The 15769-nt window shown below is 42.3% G+C and overlaps 1 protein-coding gene across 2 annotated transcripts in view; it reads left to right on the top strand.

Annotated features, from left to right (window-relative positions):
- ROR1 (receptor tyrosine kinase like orphan receptor 1) overlaps nt 1-15769 on the top strand; it is a 271372-nt gene that overhangs the window by 204050 nt on the left and 51553 nt on the right. For both annotated transcript variants that reach the window (XM_050961985.1, XM_050961986.1), the window contains exons 3-4: nt 1096-1383; nt 3316-3346. In XM_050961985.1, the coding sequence (XP_050817942.1) occupies nt 1096-1383; nt 3316-3346 (319 nt within the window). The remainder of the gene's footprint in view (nt 1-1095; nt 1384-3315; nt 3347-15769) is intronic.

The raw sequence follows: 15769 nt of genomic DNA, 5'->3' as shown, positions 1-15769 counted from the left end.
CAGAAAATTAAAGAATTCTTCATCTTATAATTACACCTATCATGTGAGCTACTTCAGAGTGAAACCTGACTTAAACAGTCTTTGCAAGATAATATCCTGAAATACCAAAATATGTCCCCATCTCCCCCATTTTGAATTTTGGCCTTATTCCTTAGTACACTTAAAGATTATAACACTTATAAAGTGCTTTGCAAACATTAATGAAGATATGTTTAAATCTCATTTTTTCTCTAAAATGTATACTATTCTGCAACTCATTTTAAAATTGCTCTTTTTTAGGGTCATTTCATATTTCATGTTTAGATCCTAATGCATAAAGTGCCAGTTTTTAGAAGAGCTAAGTGCCCACTTAATCGAGTGCTGGGCTCTTTTGAAAATCTGTCCAGAAGCGTCACACTGGGAGCTATTAGGTGGTCAGCACCTTTGAACATCTGGCCCCAGTTGTGGGGCACTGAACACTTGAAAATATCCTTCTTGATCTTATTTGAAAATCCCCCCATAATTGGAAGGCTATGAAGTGAGGCGCGAAGTGCAGTGAGGAGCAATGAACAAATTACTCAATGCTTGTTATGGTGAATGAAGCAAAGTAATATAACACAGGAAAGCTGAGAGCGAGCTCAGAATTAGGGTGACCAGATGTCCCGATTTTATAGGGACAGTCCTGATTTTTGGGTCTTTTTCTTACATAGGATCCTATTACACACACACACACCCCGTCCCAATTTTTCACATTTGCTGTCTGGTCACCCTACTCACAATGCCCATTTTTCTGACTATATATCTGTGTGGGGAAAAGAGAAGTTGCAAGAAGTATAGTGTGCTTCTCTAAATAAGATACATTGTCCCTAGTGAAGGCACCTAAGCTTGTTTCTTTTACTACCACATGACGTTATAGGGGATATAATGCTGGCTGTGAAAAGTATGGCCAGTCTGCTCAGAAGTGCTGAAGTTTGTCATTGTCTGATTTTGTTTACGCTCGGTTCTCTCGTCTGCCTACATAAAGCAGGATTGAGATTTCTTTAAAACATTGTTTTAGTTGGAATTCATTGTTTTAGTTGGAATTCATTGTTCACCATCTTTCCCTGTATTTATTAGATTACTTCTTGACTCTTGATGAGCCTATGAATAACATAACCACCACTCTCGGCCAAACTGCAGAACTGCATTGTAAAGTCTCTGGCAATCCTCCTCCAACTGTGCGTTGGTTGAAAAATGATGCCCCAGTCGTTCAAGAACCCAGGAGGATATCTTTTCGTGCAACAAGCTATGGGTCTCGATTACGAATAAGAAACCTTGACACTACGGATACTGGCTATTTTCAGTGTGTTGCTACTAATGGCAGGAAGACTGTTTCCACAACCGGCGTGTTGTTTGTGAAATTTGGTAAGATTTCTCTCCCTTCAAACTTTCTGGTTAAACAGCTGCTTATGAAAATTACCAAGTGAACAACTCTGGAGATAACAGTCCTGTTAGCTGAAAAGGTTACATGGACCCTCGATTACTGATTTGAAGAACTGGGCAAATAATATATATGAATAATTTATTTGATTAATTTTATTTTTTTTCATAAATTATCCAGATTTTCCTCAAATTTACTATTTTTTCAAAAATTTTCAGTGAATAATGTCTGTGAATAATTCTTGGCTTTTAGATGATTCACAAATAATGGCATCTGAGGATGCGGTATTTGAAAGTCAGGCTGTTTTGTTTGGACAAATACATAGAATTCTCACTTTTACAGAGCACTCTGGTAGTAACAGACACCTGATATGTTTCTGTTTTCTGACAGGGGCAGACTAAATCTCATAATCAGATTTCTGGAGCAAATACTTAATAATATCAATTTGAAATATTATGCAACGTTCTGATTAAAATTTGCTGATTCAGTGAGCATTCCTGCCAGTGAACTCAGTTGCTAGGATATTTGCAGGAAGTGCAGAAGACGGATACAAAAAGGGCTGTGCAAAAAGTCAAAAGGCCCTGATCCAAAGCCTGTTGAAATCAACAGGAATCTATCCATTGACTTCAGTGGACTTGAATCAGACCTAAAGAGATTTTTTTTTAAAAATTAAAACGAATAGTCACATGAACAAATGATGCAGTATTCATCCAGTTATAGTTTCTGGGTGTTGCAAGTGCCCTGCACGGATAAAAATGTGTATCCGCAGATATAAATCTGTATCCATGGAGGTGCAGGGCTGTACTGGGAACTGCAGCGGGGAAAGGAGCACCATGTCAGGCTGCAGCTCCCAGGAGCCAGCGCCCCACACCGGCAGCTCCTTCGGTATGGCTGTACCGTCCCCAGTCCTGCAGACTGAGGTGGGCAGCAGGCACACCGGCTGCTGTCCCTGGTCATGCTCGTGTGTTCAAGCAGCTCGCATGCTCCCAGACAGGAGCTGCTTCCATGCAGTGGTTGTGTCTCCTCTTATGGGAGTGAAGGGGAAGATATAAGACCTGGGGATTGAAAGGACTGTATTGAACAGTGTGCCACACAAGCATGGACTTTTGGAACAGAAAGTGTTAAATGGATTTCCTGGGGAAAGTCTAGGGAGAGGTGAAGCTATGCCCTGAAAAGGGGGCCATTGTCTGCTGAGTATCTATGATTACATAAGACCAAGATCAAAGGCCCAAGCTGCATAAACTATTCATGGTGGTTCTGCCTCTGAGACAGTTATTAACTTGTGACCACAGGGAAAACTCCACTTGTGGGTTTTGAAGAACTGACACCAACCAGAGTCCAAGGGTGGGGTTGGGGTGACCTTCTGTAAGCTTTTTAGTATGCATGTATATTCTTTTATTGTTTTTAATGTGTTTTCTCTGTAATGCTTCACCTTAAGAATAAATATGCTTTCTTAAAAAGAGCTGTGTGGTAACTTGGGCCTGCTGGCAATTATAGCTATGCATAGCCTTTGGAGAGACAGCAAAGCAGAGATGCTGGCCTGTTGAGGCAGTCTGGCTTGCTGGGATTATAACAGTGTAGACAGGGAACTCCGGTCAGGAGGGAGAGATGCAGGTTTTCACCCAAGAGAGGTCATGGCTGAGGATCGGGGAGCCAAAAGTGGGCTCCCTTGAGGGACCATAGAGCAGGAATAGAGGTGCAGTGTCCCTGAACTGTGACGATTTTTTAGACAGCTTCTGATGTATGGTACAGTTTTGTCTTCTGCTTTTGGAAACTGAGAATCATCTGCTAAAATAAATAAACCACATTCCATGTGATATACCATTGCTTTCATCTTTTAAAAGGTTTACTAAAACTTCGTGTTAGCTATCCATTCATAACTAATATCTGCTGTTTTTATTCTGTCGTTTTACCAGGTCCCCCGCCAACAGCAAGTCCGGGATCATCGTAAGTTGTTTCATGTCTATGATACTGGTTTATTAATTCTGGATTTGAGCAGTCAAACCTTAACTCACCATTTTATGTGATAGAAGCAGTTATACATTCTGCTTAAATTCAGATAATATATAGTAATTTAGGATAACTGTATGATCTACGGAATAGATATATAGTAATTTAGGATAACTGTATGATCTATTCTGTAGGGATATTTTTCTAGTATGATGCTGATTCCTATTTTTTACACCAGACTCTTAATTTTCAACATTATTTTCTTTTATAAACGCTTAATGTTCTCACAGGAATCCCATGGACTTCAGCTGGCATAATGAGCATAGAATATGGGTAGATTATGGCCCTACTGTGTGTTAGAGCCCAATCTTGCAACACTTGCTACTGGGTGTAGTTCTTACTACTGCGAGTAGTCATACTTATACTAGAGGATGGTAGTAAGCACTATGCCTATTAGAAATGTTCACTGGATGAGGTGCTTACACACGAAATGTGCACTTGTAAGTGGTGTTTCATTATGTCATGGCAACATTACATACTGGAACTTAGGGTATGTCTTCACTACCAATGTTATAGAGCTGCCACGGCAGCACTTTAACATGCCTGTGTAGTCGCGGCATCAGCGCTGGGAGAGCATTTTCCCAGCGCTGTAAAAAACCCACCCCACACGAGGGGAGTAGCTCCCAGCGCTGGGAGTGTGGCTCCCAGCACTGGTGCACTGTCTACACTGCCACTTTACAGTGCTGAAACTTGCATCGCTCAAGGGTGAAAAAGTTTCAGCACTGTAAAGTGGCAGTATAGACAAGGCGTTAAACTCTGGCTCTGTAATTGGCTTCACACAGATGTACCTTCGTATCTGTAGGCGGCCCCATTGACTTCGGTAGTTCTCACTGGCATAAGGATCCTCCCACATGAATCCAGTTATAGGATAAAAGATGCAAGTTGCTGATCTTGTATTATTACCCTAACTTTTTCTTTTAAAAGGTATCTTTAATTGTTCTACAATTTTGAAGTCAAGTTGTTGGCCCTGTATTATGTGTATAGTTTATTACCTGTGTGCACAGGCGGAATAAAGCTGAAACCTGACCAGTTGTGACACTGAGGAAGCTGCATTGGTTAAAAAATAAATGTAAGAGTAACCAAAACAAATACACTAAACCACTGAATACATTTATTAGGTGTGTGAAATCTTGAGGCTGGTGAATGTTCTGTGTATAAAGATGATCAGGTAACTCTGGCCGTATTGCAGAGAATAAATGTAATTGTTGCAATCTAAGGAAAGCAAGCCTGTAACCGCAAAATGACATGCTATGATGCCCTCTAATGGAATATCACAAAATGTATCTTTTTCCTTCTTTCTGAAGATAATTTAAATAAAAGCATCTTGATTTGTTTAGAAAGGGAGAACTTTTTGTTTCCACTTAGACTTCTTTTGTAGCTTTCTAACCTTGAGGAAAGTAATGGTAAGTGCCTGTTAAATCCCAGTGCTGGGTAAGTTTGCGTTCCTCTGCAGTTCAGGAGACTTGATTAGTAGGGCCTCGTCTACACTGGGGGTGGGGAGGGGAAGAGGGATCAACCTACGATATGCAGCTTCAGCTATGAGAATAGTATAGCTGAAGTCGACGTATCTTAGTTCGACTAGGGTTCAATTGCCATAGCTTCCCCATCGACTTTGCTTCCGCCTCTTGCCGAGCTGGAGTTCAGCAGTCGACGGGAGAGCGATCGGGGGTTGATTTATCACATCTACACTACACGCGATAAATCGATCCCCGATAGATCGATCGCTACCCGCCGATCCAGCGGATAGTATAGATGTACCCTAACTTGCAAAGACACAATCTTCTGTACTTTTGTGTTGGGCTTCTATTAAAAGAGGTTTTGCGGTTTGGATGAGTTAAACTGGGTGTCACTGTCTGGTGAAGAAAATGTGCAAGAAAACAGAGGTGAAGCAAAGAAAGAAGAGGAAGAAAGGCTAGCTTTTCACTGTCTTGGCCAGTCAGAATTTTAAGTGAAATATATTTGAGGACTTCTTCCAGCCTCTCTCTTTATGGCAGCTTCTATGTGCAACTAGCTAAGGCCCTAATCTAATCACACTGAAATAAATGGGAGTGTTCCAACTGATTTCAGAGCATGCTTTGAGTTCTAAGGGACTAATCCAAAACCCATTGAAGTCTATGGAAGGACAGTAACTAACTCCAAAGTACATTAGATTGGGCACTAATTTAGGAAGTAAAAAATGTATTGTTTGCTCCTTAATAATAAAGTATTTCATTTAATTGTCAGCACACATGACCCATTATTTTGCATATGTACAAATACAAAAGTGTTAAAAAGAGGAAATTAAAGTCAGACTTTATTTCCAATAGCTGTTTTTTTATCTGAGTATATTGTAATTTTGTAACTAAAAAATAAACTTTAAGGAATCACACTTCATCACCCCAGAAAAGTGTAGATTGACTCTTAACGGAGATTATGCTGTAATACAGATTGTGGAAAACATGAAATATGAACAGTAAATAGTGTGTGCTTTGTTAGTTAAATTCCGTATAGCGCAAATTTTCTACAATGTGTAATTATTCGGGAGAGGGAGTGTCAAGAAGGGAAGATGCTTATGAAAAAGGAATGGTAAACTGGTAATTCATACTAAACTAGAAGAAAAACCTCGACAAGGGGTCCTGAAGACAGTGAGCCAATTTTGCTGCCAATTACATGAGTGCAACATTTATGAGAATGACAGCAAAGTTTGGGTCCAAGAGTATTAACTTGATAACTAAGGGAAAAAATAGTGTGATGGGAAAAATTAAGGAAAAATAGAGGGGTAAAGTAGACCCCAAAAATGAAATCAACATTGCTTTTCTTATTATTTTCCCTAACATGTTTTTCTAGAAAATTATTTACTATATTCAAACATGTTCCTCTCATCGCAAGCAAGCAACTAAACAAGTCTGATAAAATTTGATTTAAACCAAAATGCTTGCTCCTCATTAGGGAAGAGCCAGTTTTAAAAGTAAAAGCACAGTGCATAAGTTAAGTGCCATGTCTCTTGCTTGAATCTGTAATCCGCAGAGGTAAAGAACATAGACAATGCAAATCTCCTGTACAGGGACATGGAGCATTTTGTCCAGCAAGGTAAATCTCATGGCGGCATATTTGTTTGTGTAGCAACAGAGATTGTCCTGGAATATCTGATATTTTGGTTGACACCTTCTTCAAAGACACATAGGTTCTGGAGTCTGACTCTTCTGTGTAACATCCTTCTTCATTGGTTGCATCTGCCCTCAGATTACTAAATTGGCTCACAACCATGAGGTTCTTTTGGAAACTTCACTGCTGTTGGATGGCCAGATAGTCATGAGTGTGAGTAATGCCTACTTCCATCTGTGACTGGCCGGAAAACTCAGCCCAACTCAGTCTGACTCAGAACTGTGATTTGGTAGGCGGTCTGTTTCCCTTTGAGTTAGTGTGATGCTAGGGAGTGTATTACCTTGCTAATGGAAGTTCTTTCTTCCAGATGAGACACAGAACTGAGGTCCTGGCTGCTTGGGCCATATAGATCACATGGCAGGAATTAGTCCTGATGTTCTGGCCAAATACAGTTTGGGTAAAATCATTCAGCTTACCTAAAATCCCCATAGAAATGGCAGTAAGATTATATTCTCCTTCCCTTGCTCTCCAAAACTGTTGTGTAGTTAGCACATTTCACTGTACTTAGCGGTGATTGTCTCTGTGAATCAACATTTAAATCTGTAAAGTATTTTGGGATCTTTCTATATACATGAGAGGTATTAACTCGACAACACTTTAGTCTGATCTAATTGTGTTTCTCCCCTCACCCACAATAACACAAGCTCCACTGGTAACAAAATAGATTGAGGATAGTGATGTGCTTCAGCGGGCATGTTTTCCCCTGTTATCTTTATTATCTTCCACAAGTGCCTGGTCATTCATGTATTTCTTTTGAGAGCAATGTTAAAAAGCCACATACTCAACACTTTTTCTTCACATAAGATATAGGTGCATAACTCTGCAGTGATGTGGTACCAGAAAAAGATGGCCCAGCTCATGCATACGAATTTTCAAAAAGAGAGCTCTAAAGCTCTTCTGTAAAAGATGGCAGCAGTAATAGATGTCTTGACAATTCATGCATGCTTCACACTGTTATTCTCTCTGCTTGCATGAACAAATTGCATTTTCACTACAGCTACTGCCAGATGCCTTTAATCATTCATTAAGTTCAAAAGTAAATAAGTAAAAGAAACCTCAACAAGAACATACCACCGCAAGTTTTAAGCAAACCAAGAAACCATGGTACTTTCTGCTGCCGCACTGGCACTCCTTTTCTTTCACGTTGTCTCTTATTTTAACACAGAGTTTAATGCTCTTCTTATTTGTGATGTTTTAAGGATACATTCCTGCATGTTGTAGCTATCTACTGTGTATACCCTGGTTTGCAGAAGAAACTTGTATTTTAAAGAGTTTAAAATGAAGGTCCCTTCTTTATAAATCAAATATTATTTTAGTGTCTACATAGTATCTTTCATTTTGAATGAAAGTACTTTGCAAATGATATATGTTCAGCCACTGAAATGCAGCCACCTCTTGCGCTGGAGTCAAGAAATTGTCTACACAACACTGGATGTAGAAATGCCTACTACTCAAAGGAAAAAAAAATGCCAAAGGATTGTCGAGATACAAACAGAGCAGACAGGAAATCGGTTGTTAAAGACCCCTCTGAAATGCGTTCATATGGCAAACTGCATGGATTTGATCTTTCTATGAACGGTGAAAGGGCTAGTCAGCCTTATCCTACATTCAACCTGTGGTTCCAAGGAATCTAATTACTTTTAAGCCGGAGCGTTCTTCTAGTGATGTCAATGAATAAACTGATACTAGTTTAGGGAAGTATGAGCTGGTCCCCTGGTGTTTAGAGCAGGGGTTCTCAACCTTTTTCTTTCTGCTCCCCCCCCCACCCTCAACATGCTATAAAAACACCATGGCCCACCTGCGTGACAACAACTGTTTTTCTGCGTATAAAAGCCAGGGCAAGGATTAGGGGATGGCAAGAAGGGCAGTTGCCCGGGGCCCCACACCACAGGGGATCCCACAAAGCTAAATTGCTCAGGCTTCAGCTTCATCCTCGGGTGGCAGGGCTCAGGCCCCTGGGCTTCAGCCCCATGTGATGGGTCTTCAGCTTTCTGCACTTGGCCTTAGCAAGTCTAATGCTGGCCCTGCTTGGTGGACCATCTGAAACCTGCTCGCAGCCCCCCAGAGGCCCAGACCTCATGTTGAGAACCACTGGTTTAGAGAACTAAGCATCCATGGGTGGCAAGTTTGTAGAAATTTTGGTGGTACCCAGAACCCGCCCCCCAACTCTGCCCTCCCAAACTCCGCCTCCACCTGCCTAAGGCTCTGGGAGGGGGCTTGGGGAGAGAGGTCGGGGAGGCAGATCCTGGGCTGGGGATTAGGGTGCAGGAGGAGTGCAGGGTGCAGGCTTTGGGATGGAGTTTGGGTGCTGGGTGCAGGCTCCAGGCTGGGACAGGGGGAGGGTGTGCAGGAGGGGGTAAGGGGTGCAGGCTTTGGGACGGAGTTTGGGTGCAGGCTCTGGGCTGGGGGTGGGGGCATAGGAAGGGGTGAGGGGTGCAGGCTCTGGGAGGGAGTTTGGGGGTGAGAAGGGGTGTGTGGGAAGAGGGAGGGGGTGCACCCTTTGGGAGGGAGTCTGGGGATAGGAGGGAGTGCAGGGGTGAGGGCTGTGGGGCTGAGGATGAGGGGTTCATGCTGCAGGGGGGGCTCAGGGCTGGGGCTGAGGATTAGGGTGCAGGGGGATGAGGGGTTCATGATGCGGGAACACTCAGGACTGGGGCTGAGGATTAGGGTGCGGGGGGATGAAGACTCTGGCTGGGGATGCGGGTTTGGGGCGTTGAAGAGGCTCAGGGCTAGGGCAGGGTAAGGGCACCCTGCCTTGCCATTGGTGGGGGGCAGGCACTAGGGCCCTGGGGCAGCGGACAGCAGTTCTGCCGGGAATCGCTCTACTCCGGCAGCACAAGCAGGCAGGGGAGAGGTGCGCGCTGCTTTTTGTCAGGCAGGGACACAGCACGGCGGGGGGAGACACACAGGGGGAGGGTGGCAGGCGGGGGCTGGGACCTGCTCCAGGCAGAGACGCAGCGGGGGGGGGGAGGCCCGCAGGGGCCGGGGCCCAATCCAGGCAGGGCCAGGGGAGAGACCCAGCTCCAAATATTGCTGGAGCAGGATACCCAGCCCTGAATATTCCTGGAGCCCGAGCACCGCAGATGTATATAACCTGCCGCCTATGAGCATCCATTCTAACTTTTACTGGAAAAATTGTTCATGCATACCAGCTTTCATACAGTTCTTTTTCTACTGAGTTAATGAAGAATATAATTTAAAACCATACAGATTAATTCTTTTTAGGGCAGTTAACTCACGCGATTAACTAAAAAAAAATTAATCACGATTAATCGCAGATTTAATTGCACTGTTAAACAATAGAATACCAACTGACATTTTATTAAATATTTTGGATGTTTTTCTAATTTTCAAATATATTGATTTAAATTACAACATACAATACAAAGTGTATACTATTCACTTTGTATTTTTTTATTACAAATATTTTCACGTAAAAATGATAAACAAAAGAAACAGTATTTTTCAGTTCACCTCATACAAATACTGTAGTGCAATCTCTTTACTGTGAAATTGCTACTTACAAATGTAGATTTTTTTTGTTACATAACTGCACTTAAACACAAAACAGTGCAAATCTTTAAAGCCTGCTAGTCCACTCAGTCCTACTTCTCGTTCAGCCAATTGCTAAGAGATAATCTTGTCCACTTCTTATTTACAATGTCACCAGAAAGTGAGAACAGGTGTTCACATGGGACTTTAGTAGCCATCATTGCAAGATAATTTACATGCCAGATATCCTAAACATTCATACGATCCTTCATGCTTTGGCCACCATTCCAGAGTACATGTTTCCGTGCTGATGATGTTTGTTTAAAAAAAAATGCATTAGTTAAAATTGTGACTGAACTCCTTGGTGGCGAATTGTATGTCTCCGGCTCAATTTTACCTACATTCTGCCATATATTTCATGTTGTAGTAGTCTCGGGTGATGAGTCAGCAGATGTTGCTCATTTTAAGAACACTTTTGCTGCAGATTTGACAAAATGCAAAGAAGGTACCGATGTGAGATTTCTAAAGATAGCTGGCACTTGACCCAAGGTTTAAGAATCTGAAGTGCCTTCCAAAATCTGAGAGGGCTGAGGTGTGGAGCATGCTTTCAGAAGTCTTAAAAGAGCAACACTCTGATGCAGAAACTACAGAACCCGAACCACCAAAACAGAAAATCAACCTTCTGCTGGTGGCATCTGACTCTGATGATGAAAATTAACATGCTTTGGATTGTTATCAAGCAGAACCCATCATCAGCATGGATGCATGTCCTCTGGAATGGTGGTTGAAGCATGAAGGGACATATTAATCTTTAGTGCATCTGGCATGTAAATATCTGGCCATGCCAGCTACAACAGTGCCATGCGAACACCAGTTGTCACTTTCAGATGACATTATGAACAAGAAGCAGGCAGCATTATCTCCTGCTGTAAACAGACTTGTTTGTCTGAGCTATTGGATGAACAAGAAGTACAACTGAGTGGACTTATAGGTTCTTAAGTTTTATATTATTTTATTTTTGAATGCAGTTATTTTTGTGTACATAATTCTACATTTGTAATTTCAACTTTCATGATTAACAGATTGCACTACAGTACTTGTATTAGGTGAATTGAAAAATACAATTTCTTTTATCTTTTTTACAGTGCAAGTATTTGTAATAAAAATAAATATAAAGTGAGCACGGTGCACTTTGTGTTCTGTGTTATAACTGAAATCAATATATTTGAAAATGTAGAAAACATCCACAAATATTTAAATAAATGGTATTCGATTAATCGCTATTAATTTTTTTCATTGCTTGAGAGCTCTAATTATTTTTCTACTTACCATTTGTTCTGTTTCTCAAATTTTCTTTTTTTAACTGAAAAGCTTGAGATTAGATCTGGTGGGGAAAGGAGCAGGGCCTATGGGACAACGTGAGAGAGACTGACAACTGTGCGCGCACATGTGCAATCTAGAACAGCTTCATTCTATTTTATCCCATGGTCGTCCCCCAGTATCAGAGTAACTAAGCCACAATTGCTGTCACTGTTCCTGGGGAAGTGTCTTAAAGTCAGTTGGAATTAGGAGCATTCAGCACCTCCCGCTCCAGTGCACTCAAGACTATGTCCTAAAAGAGCCTAAAACCTGCTAATTGCACGGAGCTGCTGTGTCTTACATTTGTTTTTGGGACAGACACGTTTGGATAAATCCTCAGCCAAGTAAAGAGGCTCTAAGCCACAATTCTGCTCCCAGGATTGTGGGTGTAAGTATGCTTTACAGAAATGCATTATTACAACACTTCTTGAAATTTCTCTTAGATTCCATGGCCTATTCAGTGGTCTGTTCCTTTAAGCACCTCTGAACTGTTCCACTCACTTAATCTTCGAGCTGTTTGGCTGCTGCTGTGATAGAAAAGCTGACAGGGAAGAGACAGAACAGCTCAGTACAGCAGCAGACTTTGGAGACATGGCACAGCAGATTCCAGGAGATAAGAGGATTTAATATTAAAAAAAAAAATAAAAGATACTTCAGCCCTGGAAAGTAGTTGAATCCCCAGCCACCTCCCTTATCAGGTGATTTTGCCCCCTGTTGTCACCTCTCATGGCTTCCATTAGTTGGAGTGATCTTTTTACTCTGGTTCTGATGATGTATTTGCTTACTCCAGGAAAAATCAGGAGTAACTTATGAAGGCAGTAGAGATGTAACACATTTATGCTGGTGTAACTGAGAGCAGATCTACCCCACTGGAGTTTCATGGGTGTAAAACTGATGTCAGAGGAGAATCAGGCCCATTGTAACGAGCCCTTTCACCTAGTAACGGTGCTTCTGTTTTAACCTCTGGGTATGGCTACACTTGACATTTCAAAGCGCTGCCACGGCAGTGCTTTGAAGTGTGAGTGTGGTCGGAGCGCCAGCGCTGGGAGAGAGCTCTCCCAGCGCTGCACGTAAACCACATCCCTTACGGGTGTCGCTTGCAGCGCTGGGAGCTGCGCTCCCAGTGCTGCGGCACTGATTACACTGAGGCTTTACAGTGCTGTATCTTGCAGCGCTCAGGGGAGTGTTTTTTCACACCCCTGAGCGCGAAAGTTGCAGCGCTGTAAAGCGCCAGTGTAGCCATGGCCTCTGTCATTTCAAGAGTGTAAGTTGGCTCAGCACAGGCACTCCATTTTCAAACCAATGGATTCTGTGCAGAATGAAATTCAGTCAGGAACTAATAGTGCTGAGAATTTCAACATGAAAAAAAACTTTTTCATTTAAAATCAGGGTCAAATTTTAAAACCAATTAAAATGAAACATGCATGCATGTAGCTGATTGTGATGAGGTTCATTTTAAGGAAGCTTAAAAACACTGTATATATTTTGTGCAGAAGCTCTGCAAACTGTACAAAAATCAGAGTGCCTGTTCCTTGGAAACTTTTTCTACAGTTGCATGCCAAGCACAGCTAAAGAAAGGCCTGTTATCCTGCTATGGCTACACATTTTAACTTTCCAACATGGAATTTTGATTTCATCATCCTGCAAACATTGCATTAATGATGTGGCACCACTTCCATATATTTTGTAGGTGTAGGTGACACACGGTTTTATATTTTGAAGAAGAAAACAGTCCAGTTTATCTATATTATTAACCAACTCTTGGAACTGCAATGCACTGAAAAGACACAAGGGCACCTCCAAAAATTAAGTCACGTGTGTATATCATGCATAGGGCACCTTCTTGTGTCAGCTTAGCTATTGAGAGGTTCTCCTATCCTTAATACATAGCATAAGGCTCCACATTAGCAAAACAGATATTTTTTAAAAATTTAACTGCCTTGGAGAAAAATAGGCATGGGCTGTAATTAAAGGAGGAATTGGGTCTTCATTTCAAACTTGTTTTGTGAACCCCAGAAATAGTTTGCAAGGTTTGTGGAACCACAAACTCCATAGGGTCTCTCCAACCCTATTTTCTAATGATTAGTGTTTCTTTATTTAAACACATCGGCAGTATCTTTGCTTTTACACAGAGGCTCTCTGTGGTTGGATGTCAGCATGGTTTTCTTCAACAAGAAAATGCATAACCACTGGCTGGCATCCACGTGGGGCTTGGCCAACTATGTACTTGATCACGCATTTCAAAGAGAAGCAGAGAGTATCATCTGTATTGCCTACAGAAGCTGCTCTTTAAAGAAGAAAGAACACTGATAAAGAATCAAACTTCAATCATGTGCAAGAGGCAACAGATTAGCTTCAACTGACATCCTCATTCTGATGTTCGTCAGGCTCCCCAAAAGTAGTACTTCGAAAACTTCTCCCACTAGTGCCCCTCCTCACTTAGGCAATGGACCAAGTGACATCGCACAGATCATCAGCTGATGAGGATTATCCAATTCAAGACATACAAAATACAGCAACTCCTCACTTAAAGTTGTCCCAGTTAACGTTGTTTCGTTGATACATTGCTGGTCAATTAGGGAACATGCTCATTTAAAGTTGTGGAATGCTCCCTTCTAACGTCGTTTGGCAGCTGCCTGCTTTGTCCACTGCTTGCAGGAAGAGCAGCCCGTTGCAGCTAGCTGGTGGGGGCTGGGTGGACTGGCAGCCCCCTATCAGCTCCCCACTCCCCTATGTTCCCTGTGCAGCAGCTGCCCAGCAGGCTAGCAATTGCAGCTGTTCCTCCCCCCACTGCCATGTGCTGCTCCTGCCCTCTGCCTTGGAGCTGCTCCCCGAGACTCCTGCTTGCTGTGTGGGGGGAGGAGGGGAAGAGGGGGGCTAATGTCAGGGTGTCCCCCTCCTCCTTGCTCCTGCACCCCGCTTATCCCATCTTCCATAGAGCAGGGGGAACACACAACAGGTCTTTGGACAGAGGGAGCTTGCTGGCAGCAGCAGCTGCCATCTCAGCAAGCTGATCTAATTAACAAGGCAGTGTACTTAAAGGGGAAATGTTCATCTCTCTCTCACACACACACAGTGTGTGTCTCTGTCTCTGTCTGCCATGCTCTCTCCCCTCCCTCCATTCCTGCTGCCTTGTAGACTGTGAGAGTTAACCCATGAGGGCTCAGCCAATTGCTAGTTCATCATTTAACAGTAAGGCATTCTCTGGAAAATATCCCACACTCTGACTCCTCCACCTCAGCCAAGCTTCATAATCATCATCACTGTGTACCGGTATTAAATTGTTCGTTTAAAACTTATACTGTGTGTGTGTGTGTGTGTGTGTGTGTGTGTGTGTGTGTGTGTGTGTGTGTGTGTGTGTGTGTGTGTGTGTGTGTGTGTATAATCTTTTGTCTGGTGGAAAAAAAAATTCCCTGGAACCTAACCCCCTCATTTACATTAATTCTTATGGGGAAATTGGATTCACTTAACATTGTTTCACTTAAAGTCGCATTTTTCAGGTACATAACTACAACATTAAGTGAGATGTTACTGTATTGTTGCTGAAAATGTATCAGTAGTCACTGTTTCTCAGTGACAATGGAGACTTGAAGGGGGATTGAAGCCAGATCTTTAACCACCTTAATGCACTGTAGTATAGTAGCCTTATTTAAGACATGGGATCTCTGCTACAAGTGGAAGGTGAAATATTCTTGGCAGAGGCCAGTAAAATATATTTGTGCAATAAAATAAAGTGGTGTGAAAATGAAGACCTGAATATCCGATGCTCAGAGAAGTCATGTTCTATTCTAATACATTACTTCATCTTAGTAAAAATAAGCCCTGCCAATGTATGGGCGCACCAGCATTACCTGCTGTGAGAATCCCAGTCATGTAAATGAACCTCTCTCAGAGGATAGTTGAACTCGCACACTTGGGAATGTGTTTGCGCTGGTAAACATTTCTTTGTTATGCCGCTTCCTCCCCTTTCCTGTTGGTTTGCTCTTCCAATTCCACATGGAATTCCTTCTCCAGCATTCCTTCCCCTCCACCGCCCAGCATGCACAGTAGTGTAATAGCCTATGCTTCTGCTGTGTGCATTTTGGATAGAGGCATGTCCTTTGGCCTTTCTGAGCAAACTACAGTATATGAGAATCCTCCAGTACTGAGGAAAGCATTCTTTGGTATTATAATAAGTGCATTCTTACTGTGTTTCATGGCACCTGCAACCATACATCTCCATTGGTTTTAGTGCAGTGGTTCTCAAACTTTTGTATTGCTGACCCCTTTCATATAGCAAGCCTCTGACTGTGACCTCCCCCCACCCCATATAAATTAAAAACACCATTTTATATATTTAACACCATTATAAATGCTGGATGCAAA

Source organism: Gopherus flavomarginatus, chromosome 7 (genome assembly GCF_025201925.1).
Source record: "Gopherus flavomarginatus isolate rGopFla2 chromosome 7, rGopFla2.mat.asm, whole genome shotgun sequence".
NCBI lineage: Eukaryota > Metazoa > Chordata > Testudines > Testudinidae > Gopherus > Gopherus flavomarginatus.
Note: the sequence above shows the minus strand (reverse complement) of the source record. Positions and strands in the feature narration are given on the sequence as shown.